Source organism: Eleutherodactylus coqui, chromosome 2 (genome assembly GCF_035609145.1).
Source record: "Eleutherodactylus coqui strain aEleCoq1 chromosome 2, aEleCoq1.hap1, whole genome shotgun sequence".
Lineage (NCBI taxonomy): Eukaryota > Metazoa > Chordata > Amphibia > Anura > Eleutherodactylidae > Eleutherodactylus > Eleutherodactylus coqui.
The window spans coordinates 156,103,206-156,118,098 of record NC_089838.1 but is presented as its reverse complement, the minus strand read 5'-3'; the positions used below and the strand labels follow the sequence as shown (position 1 = coordinate 156,118,098).

The 14,893-nt window shown below is 39.3% G+C and overlaps 1 protein-coding gene across 1 annotated transcript in view; it reads left to right on the top strand.

The window, feature by feature from the left end:
• Positions 1 to 10,754, top strand: part of ASZ1 (ankyrin repeat, SAM and basic leucine zipper domain containing 1) — a 71,628-nt gene extending 60,874 nt beyond the window's left edge. Inside the window, exons 11-13 of the mRNA XM_066589886.1 lie at positions 860 to 962; positions 2,586 to 2,699; positions 10,180 to 10,754. Coding sequence (XP_066445983.1) covers positions 860 to 962; positions 2,586 to 2,699; positions 10,180 to 10,344 — 382 coding nt within the window. The 3' untranslated portion in view covers positions 10,345 to 10,754. The remainder of the gene's footprint in view (positions 1 to 859; positions 963 to 2,585; positions 2,700 to 10,179) is intronic.
• The last annotated feature ends 4,139 nt before the right edge of the window (positions 10,755 to 14,893 follow it).

Here is a 14,893-nt window from a genome sequence, read left to right as displayed (position 1 = left end):
GACCACACACTGTGTTCTGCCTGGGGAGCACTGATTGCATTCTTTCAGCTGTCAGCCCCATGGCAGAACAAAGAGAATGTAATCAGAGCACAGCGGGTGGTCTGTTCCCTGAATACAGCTCCTGGCGGCTCACACGCTACTAATTGGTACTAATAGACATTAGTACCAAGTACTAGTTTATGCCAAATGGTCCCTCAAAAGCCTTTTTTGAGCGATCATTTTTGCAGTGTAAATGCGCCTTAAGGTATATACATATGCGGCAAGCAGTTAAAGACCTTATCAGAAGTGCAAGGTTTACAGTGCTAGCAAGTGTTCTGGTACAAAGGTGCAGCAGAATTCCGAATAGTCATGGCAACCTCGAATATGAATTTATATGAATAAAGCTTACAACTGTACAACAGGATGCTCCCTTTTCTCTAGAGTAGACCTACTAAACATTGTAGATATACATTAGAATAATCTTCTGCACTTACTAAAATCCGCCTGGGACAGATGGGAAGAGTACTTGAGTCTCTTGTGTGCTCATGGTGAAGTGTTGGAAACTTCGCTGCATTCCGCAAGCAGTTGGATATTAGAGTTGCATTTATACAGCACTTTTAGAATTGTGTTTCAGGCTCCACACTTTGGACTGCAAGTGTTCTCAAAGGTTCTTCTGTCTTAGGCCAAGGTCATATTTTTGTTTGTGATGGTAATACATGTGTAAATTTGGAGAAACTGCTCCATGCTTGTTGAACTGTTTGGAAAACTACAGTACCTGAGATCATTCTTTACATGCTTTCTTATACCTGTGCCCCCCCCCCCCCTCCTCCTTAAAATACATATGCTTGTTTTTACAACTTTTCTTTTTTTTCCACAACAGTGATGAGCTGTTTGCATTTTTGTTAAAGCTGAATCGGCAATGCAATGCTATAACTTATGCTGTTATAGCTGTAAGCAACCAAATACCTTCGAATCCTCAAAAGGTAACTACATTGTTCTCCTACATAAAGCGTATGTAATCTTGGGTGGTCCCTTTATCACAGAACAGAAGACTAAATAAAGGAAGTGATTTTGTTTTTTCATTAAAATGTCTCTGGAGCTCACGCTTACATTTGCGTAATATTTTACTTTTTCTTTTGATTTTACACATCAGATGTGTAATAATTTATATTGTGGTGTTTGGTGTCCTGTTTTCCCGAACTTAAAGATACTTCATAAAAATGGCAGTTTCAGTTAGTGTGGCTTTCAAGGGCTGATTAATGCACATGGCTCAATGCAATTTCACGTAACTATATGCAAAGTAGTATGCAAGTTTTCAGTAAATGTGTCCAATTAGTTTTTTACCCTGCAACAAAGGAAGCTGGAAATAAAATGCAATGTATTTCTTTGGGGAAAAAAATTATATGTGAGGCAGCGCATGAGCCAGAAAGCCAATAACCAGAAACGTATGAAGCTTTAGAACCCTATGACACTTGTACTCAGTTGTAAGCTAAAATTCTGAATGTGCTTCATATTGGTAATTGCTAAAGATGAGCGAGCATACTCGTTAAGAGCAGATACTTGAGCGGGGGGAGCGAGAGAGATCTCCCCCGCCGGCACCCGAATCTTTTCTGACAAGCGGGCAGGTACTCGAACAGGATGATACTCGCTCGAGTATCTCCCCTTAACAAGTGTGCTCGCTCATCTCTAGTAATTGCACACCACTAATGTCTTGGTGTCTTAATCTTCAGTAGTGGCCTATAATTGCTACAGGGATTTTACATTTTTTGTTGTGTTTTGTTAGTGGTTTGTACTGAATTCTCCTAAAAAAAAATTAAATCAATAATAAAATAAAAAATTAGTAAACATAACTTCTCACCATCCTATGAGTATGCTTGTCATAACCAGTTAGCCGTTAGACCTCATGTCCACGGGGAAAATCAGGCCTGCCGCGGATTCTTCATGCAGAATCCCACAGCGGGTCCCTCCTTTCCCGTGGACATGAGGCTAAAAAGTAAGCATTACTTACCTGTCCGTGCGCTGCAGATCTGCCCTCCATCGTGACCAGATCTTCCTTCTTCGTGCACTCCATTCTTTTTTTTTTTTTTTATCTTCTGCTCTCGTGCCAGAGAGCAGGAATTCAGCTGCGGGTGTGCCGTGGATCCGAACGGCTTCCATAGGCTTCAATAGAAGCCCGCGGGAGCCGTGCCCGCGGGAGACCCGCACTAAAATGGAGCATGCTGCCAGTGTTTTCCCACACACGAATCCGCGCCTCAAGGGAAAATGACATCCACAGGTATTTAATTACCTGCGGGTGTCCAATGCATTCCTGTGGGGTGCAGATCACGCGTGCGGGTGACCTGCTGCGGATCTGTCCTCATGGAAATGAGGCCTTACCATTGTACTCTAGTCATCAAGATTAGGGTAACAGCTGCAATACCCCTACTCAGAAAACATCCCTGATCAATGCTGACTGGGGCAAAGACAGGAAGGTGGACCATGGATGTGATTCATGCTCTACTTCCCTCATGGGTTACCTAATTTTTACTGACTTTCTCCCATTTAAGAAATATATAAATTTATAGTGTGTGTAAATTTAACTTGCCGCCCACGATATTTTTCAACAGGTCGTCTTGGAGTGGGATTCTTCTCACAATTTCTGTGCTGTTTGCGAAGACGTTCTTACAAGTGTTACAGATCTGAATAAAGAAGTCTGCAGACTTCAAGAACTTTTAAATAAGGTTTGTGTGCGCCTCCTGCTCCGTGGATCTCATGGGCTTTTTTCTATTGAAGCAGTGTGAAGATGCATACTGCTATGTTGGATAAAATAAGATTTATTGGAAAAAAGCTTGTAAATGTGACAGAGGGAAAAGGTGGGAGAGTTAAGAATTTGGTGTTAGCACCAAATCATTCACTTACAAACCAAAAACACAGTGACAAGCTCTTGTCAAGAAGGGTCGCCTTGAGTAATGGGCTGGATGGGAAAAAGTGACAGGATAGGATTCAGTAAATTGAACACTGGTGTCACAAAGGAATTTGTTGCTGAATGATGCCATGTGGAAGTTAGACGAGAAGTTACAACATCGTATTCTGGAATTGAAATGAGTATAAGAATACATCGGGGATAAGCAGAGGTTATAAATATTGTGCTGCAAATAAGACACACTTATGACCTGGTTAAGAAAATAAATAGTAGGAATAGCAACACAGTGTATTAAGTAAGCCCACACAGGCTGCAACGGAAGACAGTTTCATCTTTTTCTTAGGAAATGTAAACTGCAAAGCTAAACTAACACTTCCAAAAATAATAAAACTTGGAAATCTAATTCATAAACTTACAAATTGATTTATAGAATCTTGCACTGGACACACTTACAGATTCCTGGCTGCATAGAATGTCTTCAGATTCCATAGGTCTTAAGGAACGTGCACTTAGGACATTGTCAACGTGGCCAACGTATTTATTAAGAGAATATATTTGAACAAGTACTTGTTCCTTGGAGGGAGGTTAATATATTTTGTCATTTTCTTGCCAAATTACTATTGGAAAGACAGGCAAGCAGATAAAGTGTGTATAGCAATATGGGCGCTGTACCTTCTGAACATACATTGAGACGTCGATCCAGTAAAACTAAAGATGTGGTTTCTCAAAGTGTACACTCAATCCCCTGTAATAGTATTCCGTTACAGCGTGCTCTATCTGTGCATGAAGTTTTATTATTTGAAGATCATATAGCTCCTCTGAGGTCTGCGTTACACACTGAGAAACAAGTGATAGAACTGTGATTTAGAAGCACACCGCTCGCACTCCACAGAAAATGTTCTTTTGCGGAGATTGTTGTAGTTTCTGTTCAAGGTTCTAAAAACTGTAGAAAGCCGCATGTGCATAAATTCATATCAGCGAATCTCTAGCAGTTGCGATAAAATATCCATCCTTATAAAAAATTGGTCACTGAGGGCTTAAATTAAAAGAAAACCTGTACAAATAGGGGAAAATTTGCTAAATGTTTTGGGGGTTTTTTTACGCTATTTTTGTTTTTGTTTTTTTTCTCTCCCTGTTGGGGACTTGATTTATAACCGCTATGATCACTATGATAGTTCATTGCAGGACTTCTGTTCTGCAATGCCTTATCGCTTATAATAGCGATCATAGGCAATGGCAAGCCGGGATGCCAGTATCTGGTGTCCTGTTGCCTGGGCAACCCATTGCCCACCATCCCCGCGATGTAGTAGCGGAGGCCTGATGGCGTCACAGAGGGAGCCTACTCCCTCTGTGAACCCTTTGCATGCCAGTCGTGGCATGTAGGTGGTTAACAGCGAGGATAGCAGTCCTTAGTGCGGAAATAGATATCAGTAGCAGCCGGTTTTGCCGCAGGATGGTTCAGGCTCAGCTTTTGATCCCACGTCATCCACAGGATGTAATATGTCCTATTGCATTAAGTGCCCCGCAGCCAGGATGTAAACTTAACGCCTGTGACATTAAGGGGTTAAAGGGATTTTGTCACAAAAGCCTTTTTAAAAGCTGCTGCTATTATAGCTCAGGGGAAGCTATATTTGTCTATGGATGTCCTTTGTCAGCCATTCGGAAGGATAGCTGACCATGTAATGGCACTTATTTCTGTCTCATACGTTGTGGGAGGAGTCCTAAGTGGTGGATCGCTCTCTGGTCTTCATATGCCTTCATAGAGCATATAGACAGAATGAAGTTTTTTTGATACTATACTTTAATTTCACTTTGGTTTTATGGATTAGAATAGAAGCAGTTCTCATGATTCTATTTTTGCATTTTTTTAACAGTTCTACAGATTATTAAATAAAGTTTAACAATAAGGCTGCTGAAAAATTAAAACTTTTTGTTTTATTCTGTACGAGGAAAGGGAAAAAGTGTTGAGCTCTGATTTCTAGGATTTATTAACATCAAATCAATCTTCAGTTATTTTGGGCAAGTTAACTTTTTTGATTCGTGGCAAGAGATGACAGAGCTGATGGTCTGTGATTGGATACAATTACTTTTAATACCCTTTTCATAAAACTGTTGATACAGGAATTGTGATGGCTAGACTAATGGTTCAGAGCATCTGTAAAACAGCTATTCTTGTGGGCCATTGTCAGTATGTTGGGGTTACTACACACTTAAACTGTTCCAACATAGGAAAACTGGTGATGTGTCTGATGCTTTTTGGTGTGCTTGTGAAGCATAGAGTAACCTATTTGTTCCAGACCTGCAAAAGAGCTACTGCAGTACAAATTGCTGTAAAAAAAATTAATTTTGGCTATGATAGAAAGGTGTTGGAGCACATGATAAATAACAGAAACACTTACTGTCTTGGAGATGCCCTAACTAAGTCATTTAACCATCGCACTTTGGCCCTTGTCACAGCCTGTCATGCTTGTCAGAAGTTGCTCAAATCCTTACTCTTGCCCATTTTTTCTGCTTTAAACATATCAACTACAAGAACTGATCTTGCTGTCTAATATTTCCCATCTGTATGGTAATTAATCAGCGTTGTTCACTTCCTATCAGTGGTTTTAATGTTTATAATTATATATATATATATATATATATATATAATATAAAATTATGCACACACAAATCATCCGTAACATTATATATAGAATTGGCCAAATATGTCAGAGAAAAAGTACAGTTTGCAGGTTTTAGACACTTAAAAAAAACGTAGTATGCAGCAAATCAATAGTGCAAGTGAATGTTAGAAACTTTGTAATACTATTAAAGAAAAGATGCCTTTTTCTACACTTATGACTTCTCCTCTCCTTTGCACTGATCATTCACTTTCAGTTCACTGCTGAAATCTGTCTGGGGAGACATACTGGCATAGAAGTGTTTGTAGAAGGGGAAAGAGGAAGAAGGAGCTGCTGGAGGAAGACTGAGAAGCGCTCACAGCATTCTGTGTTTTATCTCACCTCTGTGCTAGATTCACAGCAGGACTGCTCAGTACTGCTATAGAACATCTTCCATGCTGCTGTTGGTTCTGAGGGTGTATAACAGAGAGATCGGAGGGAAGGGGGGAGGGGAGCGCGATTTCTTCTTATCTGCGTAGAGTATGGTAGACAAAGCAGCTAGTTTCTGTTCACTAGCTCAGGGAAAACTGACAATTAGAGGTAAATCTTGCAGAGGGGAAGACTCCATGTACAAGTCTCACAACATTCCGAAGTAACTCTACTCTGTTAGTGCAAACCAATATTTGCTATGCCATGCTAGGAACCCTCCATGGTTCTCTGATTATACCAACGTAGGGTGGTCCCAACTTATCCCTAAAGGTTCTATTCTAACCCTGGGTCTGAGAGCGGAGGATTTATGTATGCCGATACTTGGATAGATGATAAAGCATGACGCAACCATTTTTAGTCATTTTTGAGTTGTATTTCACCTAAACATTATTACTATATTTTTCCTTTTTTAACAAACAAAATACAAATCTGTGTATTAATGGACTCGTGAACCAATTATTGTATAAATACTGGATCAGGAATGCACTGAATGCAGCAGCTAAGAAATCTACTATTTTACCCCTATACACTGTGGGCCAGAATTTGTATATCAGCGGTCAAAAGTCCAAAAAAAAAATCAAGTTTCATAAATGGCGCTCATAACTGTGTGTTAATAAAGATGAAGGAACAGTCTGTTCCGATGGGTAGAGTCAGGTTTTGTTCCGATCACCACTCGTCTGATGCAATCGTTTCGAGTCGCATCTTGTTCTTATATTTCTAATTGTGAGTTTGCTGTTTTTATTCTTCATTTTGCATTATCTCTGTGTAATACGGTTATTTATGCTTTATATAACAAGTGATTAGAAATAGTTAATTACGGAATTTATTTCAGAATTCTGTTCATTAGTTTGCTATTAAAATTATCCGTTTTTAAAAAATAGGCGGTAAGTGGACCTAAAAATAGGAGCTCTTCAAATATGGAAACTTGTTTTTCCACTAGACCTACAAATCAGTCTGGCCTAGTCCGGCTTTATATTTTTAATAGGGATGAGCGAGTATACTCGCTAAGGCACTACTCGCTCGAGTAATGTGCCTTAGCCGAGTATCTACCGGCTCGTCCCTAAAGATTCAGGGGCCGCCGCAGCTGACAGGTGAGTTGCGGTGGGGCAGAGCGGGCAGGAGAGAGGCAGAGAGAGATCTCCCCTCCGTTCCTCCCCGCTCTCCCCCGCAGCTCCCCGCCCCGCGGCGGCACCCGAATCTTTCGGGACGAGCGGGGAGATACTCTGCTAAGGCACATTACTCGAGCGAGTAGTGCCTTAGCGAGTATACTCGCTCATCCCTAATTTTTAATTAAAATAACCATTCATATGTGTAGAAAATGATACTGTCATTTATTTTTGCTGATGCTTGCATAATTCCGAGTTATAATATACTTTCTCCGATAATGACGAGTGTTCAAATGTACCAAATGCGTATTTGTCTGCGCCGCGCAGCACTGAACATTAAGCATTGTATCATTTTTCGTAATATATTTCCGTAACATTATAACATAACTAGATCTGTAAGATTATTTAGTTAAAAAGGTATTAATGCGCCAAATCCATTAACCCCTTCCCTCCCCATGACGTAAGGGTACGTCATGGGAGCGGGGTACTTCCCGCAAAATGACGTACCCTTACGTCATAGGGATAGCCCAAGATCATAGTAGATCTCACGCTGTCCTGCAGCAGGAGCCGGCAGTCAATTTCAGCCAGCTCTCTTGATGTTATCGCAGAGAGCCCGGCTGGTTGCTATGGCAACAGGATGCCAGATACCGGCATCCTGTATTGCCATTGCCTGTGATCGCTGTAATAAGCGATACAGCATGGCAGGAGAGATGTCCTGCCATGCCTTATCGTAGTGATCATCAGTGCTGCAGTCTAAGTCCCTCAGAGGGACACAGATGGTGTAAAAAAGAAAATCTAAATAATGTACAAAAAATAAAAATGTAAAAAAAAAGGTTAAAAACCTTTTTTTTAATGCTTTTTCTCATATTAGCATTAAAAAAAATCCCACATATTTGGTATCGTCGTGTCCGTAAAGGCCCGTACAATAAATCAAACACGCTTTTTGTCCTGCACGGTAAAAAACGTTTAAAAAAACGCAATAAATGTGATAAAAAAAACGTGTGTACCCGAAAATGGTACCAATAAAAACTACAGCTCGTCTTGCAAAAAATAAGCCCTCACAGAGCTCCGTCAATGAAAAAATAAAACGGTTATAGGACTTTGAATGCAGTGATTTTAGAAAAAAATAATAATTTCCAAAAAAAAGGGTTTTTATTGTGGAAAAGTGGAAAAACCTAAAAACAATATAAGAATTTTGGTATCGTTGTAACCGTACCGAGCCACAGAAAAAAAAGTAGTTTGTCATTTATGCTGCATAATTAACTCTTAAAAAAGAAAAAAAAAACTATGGCAGAATTGATGCGTTTTCCCTGCTATCATAAAAAAATACTAAGTTTTACAATGTAGTCTGTGTACCCAAAAATGGTACCAATAAAAACTACAGTTCGCCGCACAAAAAACAAGCCCTTATATGGCTGCGTCGACGGAAAAATAAAGTTATGGCTTTTGAAAAATGAAGATGAAAAAAATACCAAAAATCCTTTGGTCCTCAACGCCCAAATAGGCCATGTCCCTAAGGGGTTAAAATCCATAAAAATTTTAAATACCGTATATACTTGAGTATAAGTCGAGATTTTCAGCCCAAAAAAATGGGCTGAAAATCTCCCCTCGACTTATACTCATCAGTCAGACCTGCCATTGAAAGCATCAGCAGCAGAATCCGAAATAGAAAGAGCTCGGATGATGATTAGGCCATATTCATAACGGTATATATTACATTATTACAGCTGTGAACAATACAGAAATTATTACTTGAAATAAAATGTTTATTAAGCTAATTTTGACAATATTTGTTTTTTTCACTAAAAGATTATATAGGCTAATAACAAATTTATTCTTTTGACCGCGTTTATATAGGAATTCTGGCTGGCCAGCTGCCCAGCATACGGCCATATCGACGATTATCGTAACCAACTAATCGGATTATTATTCGGCATCCCCGAATTAGTAAAACTACCAATTTTGACCATTAAATTCGTAAATTTCACTTTTGTCCAACTTTTAAGGTATGCTGGCCCACTGTGCTATACTACAAAGTATGCAGAGAAATAAGCAAAAACCCAAGAATATACGGAGCCAGGAAAGGGAAGTCAATCACACTATCAGTTAGGTTGAAATAGCAAATACCACAAAATCTTACAAGTATAATGAAATCACATCAACTGTAGCTCTGTTTTGTAGAACAGCATCTTAAGTACCCTGTACATCCGCCAGTAATAAGACAAAGGTCTATAAGGTAGCATTAAGAGCTCTTGCGAAATCACATGGTATACCATCTATTACCCTGCCACACGTTGTAGTCAGTCCCCAGTACCCCCACTAGTAATGCTCTCAGAGCTATTACTGCACTATTACTCAGCAGTGTGGTGGAAGGTCTATCACAGGCTTCAACCAGCACCCAGGATTCCCTGTAGCTCTAAATTGTAGTCCGGTGTTTGAGGCATGAGAATACCTAAATGTAACAAAATACAAAACATACTTGTATACACACCTCTGTTTGTTCTGAAACGTCACCTGAAATGACCGGGGTACTTTGAAACATACCCAAAGATTAAATGCAGTGGATGCACATAAAGCATTGTTTGTTTTCAAGAAGTTGGAAAAAAAACAAGATGGCATAAGGTAAGCAATTGTTTTGGCGTATGTTCACAACTGGCGTAAACGCGGTTGATGGTGTTCCAGGATTTTGACAACTTCAGCGTATCAATTTATACTGTGGATCGCTGCAAACTCAAAATCTGCAGCAAATGCCAATTATTAAGGATTTTGTTGCGGATTACCCATGAATTAACAGCAAAATCCTGGAATTCCTGTGGATTTGCTGCTGCAATTCTGTATTGATTTTCTACAGAAAACCTGTCCCATGTGAACATGGCTTTACTGCCAGGTGCACATTACCTGCATGAGAGGCTCGAGCACAACTCGCATTCAACAGCATACGGACGCTAGTCCGATCCTACATGGCCTTAAAGCTTTAAAATATATTTGTCCATTTAATCAGTAAAAGTGTGTAGTTTTGCTCCTACTGGTGAAGGAACAATGCAAGTTTTTAAGTCTTTATTTTTATTATTGGTGACTGATTAATTTTTGATTTTCCTGGCAGTTTCAGCATGGTCAGAAGAACAATCCTTGCCGTGTTTTGCCATTGGAAGAACAGCAAAGCTGGAGATGGTGGAAATCTGGGAAAATAACTCTGGTAGCAATGTTAGGTTTGGGGTTTGTGATCTCAATTTTTCAGATTGCTGCAAGGCATAAAAATCTATTGTAGGGCAATAATGTACTAAATGTGATACCATTGTAGCGTATGTTCTGGAAAGGTAACTAGAACATTTGTTTTTTCAGTTTGTTTTGGCAATGTTAAATGTTCTGTTTAATCCCTTGCATCATAAATATTAGAACAATATTTCCATGACCCTGTACTGTATTTCTTGTTTTTACACTTACTGTATACTAAATATAAAAAAATATATATACTAATACTTTAGGAAGATCATATACATGAGATTGATGTAATTGAAGAGGGTTGTCAGAGTTGTAACATTAATAGACAACCTCTTCCCCGTGATATACTCCCCGCTCCTGCCGTGTCCTGCGCCGCTGCTCTGTTCTCTGCTCCACTCTCTATCGCCATCTGCAGTCCTGCCCAGTTTACGGGACCTCACAGGGAATGCGGCCAGTAACAGAGCTCATCAATCGAGCTCAGTTATTGACTGCAGCCGCTGTGAGGTCCCGTAAGTGGGACAGCACTGCAGCTGTCAACAGAGAGCGGAGGACCAAGCACCAACACGGGACACGTTTGTTATTTTACTGCCTCGGAAAGGGGTTGTCCAGTGATGTTACAACTTGGACAACTCTAAGTTAGAAAACAAACTGTGCAAGGAAAGATATGTCCTGTGGAAAATAAAATCAATTCTCAGAGTGGTTTGTTGGTTTCAAGAATTTCCTCCTGAATAAACATGTTTCAGAATTATTCTTAAAGATTAAAACAACAAAAACGTACCAGTTTGTGTTTTTTTTTATGTTTCCAAGCATGGATATGCTACGGTTCATACAGGGCACACTCCAGGTTTTGCCTAAAAAATGCGCAAAAATTGAGTAGTGTAGACAGAACCTGTTCTATAGTGTAAAAGAAATGTGAAGGTTCTTCAGTTTGTCATCAGTTCAGCTTAGAACTGCAATGGGGAAAAGCAACCCTGCTTTAAGAAATAGGGATAACACAAGTCCTCCGTTTTTGGGATTCGTGGGGCTCCCTGCTGTTGTACTCCAAAGATCTGTCAGTTTTCAGCCATCCAGTGAATGGCTGAAAACTTGAAAAAGCTTTAACTCCTAATGCCACAGAACGTAAGTTTACTTCCAGGGGCATGGTACTTGGCGCAACAGGACGTAAATCTGTGACCTGTGGATGGCACATGCTCAGAAGCCCACACTATCCCACAGCGGGAGCTATCTGTGACTGACAGCTGGCCTTCCGCATGTTAACCCCTTACATGCCACGATCAATGCAGGTCACAGCATGCAAAGGGTTTACAGATTTGACTGCGCCACATGATCTTCACCGGGCGACAGTACTGGATCACAGTAGCGGGTGAATATAAAAAAATACACTTCGTTTATGATGTTGCTGGGACGTGACAGGTTCTCTTAAGTCCTAATCATCATTTTCTTCAATTGTAAAGAATCAAAACAACTTTACAGATTGTTTCAGATATACAAGTAATATGTATTTGATCTTTAGAAGTGGAAACAAAATTTGTTCCATTTCAGAAATCTCCTCATACTTTGGCCTAGCAGAAAATAATTTTTCATTGACACCAGATGGCATCAGTGAGAAAACACGGGTACAGTACAGTAAAACCATGTTTTACGGCTTCACTACCGTTGCCGATGGTGCCACTGTTTTTAGCTTTCTTCATAATAGCAGTTTAGAGTTGCAAATTCGTGATGTGATATAATTACAGGAACAAGGTGACAAAACCATACAGAATGTCAGACTGCAGTATAGTCTGCATTTGGAAGAAAGACTAAATTCACACGTTCTATGTATGCATTTTTAAATGTAAAGCCTGAAGGGAGTGATTTCTAAAAATGCATTGTTGAAAAAAAGCAAAGCAGACGGTGAGAAATTTTCCAGAGTAACCAGTAAGATTTCATTTTCCAAAAATGTTAACAGTTAAAATAGAAAGCAGAAAAGACCAATCTGCTGTTAGTAGTTATGTTTTGTATCACCCATTGTTTCCTGTACGCCAAAACAAAATTACTGCAGGGAGGATTTATCATGCCAAAACTAGCACCGTTTTTGGTGCAAGCACTGCTTTTGAAATATGTCAAATATACTTTTAAATATATGTTGGCTCACAAAACTTTTTTCAAAAGTAGGCATAGGTTGTCTTTTCCAACTTATTAGTTCTCCCACACACAGAGATGGCAATACTCTTGATTTTGTCAAGTTGGTTTTTTTTTGTTTTTTTTTTGTTTATGCAAATTTTTCTTTTCAATAACAAGTCTATGGACATACACGCTTTATGAAACCGACATGCAGGTGTCTGCATAAAATATGTTGCATATACATTGTTAGAACAAAAACCTAACAAGGGTTAAACATGAACAAGGAAATTATGTATTTCCAGGGCCAATATATTTTAGATGGGGAAACCTGTATATTGATGGGAAATTCTGATCTTTCCTCCAACTGTTTTCAGCTTGTGCCTCCTTGTTCTGTGTTTTAGTTTTTTATTAAACACCTTTCCCTCTTGAACTTTATTTTAATCCTTTAACCTTTTAAAGGTCTCTAATCATGTCTCTACTTCATAGTTCTTCCAGGATATACAAATCAGGTTCTTCTAAATATTTCTTGATGAGTTTTATGCTTGAGGCCTTCCACTATTTTTCTTTGAATTCATTCTATTTTATCAATTTCTTTTTGTAGGTAAATTCTACAGAACTGAACACAGTATATCAGATATAGTCTCCCCAGAGCTCTATACAGAGTGATCATAATCTCCCACTTTTTCCTGATTATACCTCTAGCCAAGCATCCTACTTGCTTTCTACATTCTCTGGCCAAACTGTTGACTGATTTTAAAGTTGTCAGAAATCTGTATCCCTAAACCACTCTCTTTTAAGGTCCTAGCTAACACAGATCTGCCAATACAATACTTAGATGGGCTTCTTTCTCCCCAAATGCTTTATTCCAAACTTGGAAATATTATACTGTAATATACAGCTGAGCACTCCAAACGGGGTATGCAGAAGAAAAGCAGGGCCGCTTGTCTTCTGCATCCAGCTGTTCTCTGCTCGGAGCGCTCAGCTGGCATACAGCTAAATGCGCTCTGAGCGGGGTATGCAGAACACAGCTTGACCGCTCTTCTTCATACCCTGGCTGTTCATGGAGCGGGATACAGCTGAAATGATAGTATCAGCTGTATCCCACTGTGAACTCCTGATAAGGCTGATCATTCTCTTCAGCATGCTGAAAGAGAACGATCAGTAACTTGTTAACGAAAACTGCACGATGTCAGTGCAGTTAGACCCAACGATTCTCGCTCAAAAGATAGCTTTGAGTGATTTTTTTTTTTTTTTTTTGAGTGAGAATCGTTGAGAATCTGAAGATAATTATATAACGGATCCCTCAGAAGAGGGAGGAGGGGTATAAAAATGTGGTTTATAGTATAACTCAAAAGATATTTATTTTGCCCACATATGAGTCATTTATACGTGGTTTGGGCGTCAGTGGCTCATAAATAAAGTCATTAACAATAAAAGCACATTTTTCATAGCATTTTTATTTGCTGATAAATTCACAAATAGCCAGGATCTTTTGGCTTATATGAAAAGCTATTAGAAACCTCATGCAATAATTTGAATTAGAAAGTGTTTTATAACTTATAAATTGTTTTGGAGTCATTAAGCCTGCCAAAATTGTTAGAGGATAGTAGAGCTTTGCTAGACTCCCCAATAACCCTGGATGAGATGGCCAGTGTGATAGCTTAACTACCCAATAATAAAGGCATAGATGAGGATGGTTTGTCAGTGGAGGTTTATGATAAATTTGGGGAGCCCTCAATTAATGGCTGCTTTGAATGAATCTTTTGTGAAATGAATATCCCCCTTATTGATGAGTAAATGATCATTCTTGTCTGATAAGGACCCAAAAAGGGTACAGTCATATTGCCCTATTTTATTTTTAAATTATTATGTAAAACTTTTGGTGAAGATCTTGGCAACAGTGTTATCCAGTGTGGCGAGATAATCAAGAGGAAGCAAACTGGTTTTATGCTGTAAGACAACAGCAGGCAACTCTGGATAATATAGGCAATAAGGCTACTATGTCATTTTCCTTTCCAAATAGAGAAGCAACAGAAGTATTATAGCTAAGAGCTATATGAAGCAGACATACGTGAGCGTGCATACTGTCTGCTAAGTGTGCTGTTTCTAGGTAGGTGTGTGACTTGAGATGAGGAATTGCTGAGTGTATCTTTCCCTATTTTATTTGTGTTTTATATCAAGTCATAGTTATCTTTTAGCTTACACATTATAACTATATTGTTTTTTCCCTCCTAGAGGTTAAATACATTGTTCGGAGGGTAAATTGTTAACATTGTTACATTTAAAATCACCTATAATCTGCTCATGGGTTTCAATTCCCATTGCTTTGTTTAGGTGATTAAGGGCGCGGTTACCCAATCAAGGTGTGATAATTTGCATTTGTGGAACTTCTTGTGTCCTTTTCAAACAGAATAGGTGCAGGAGTATTACAGCTAAGAGCTTGAACCTGATAGCTCAGGGCACACGGTGAGGAATTCCGCACCGTGAAATCT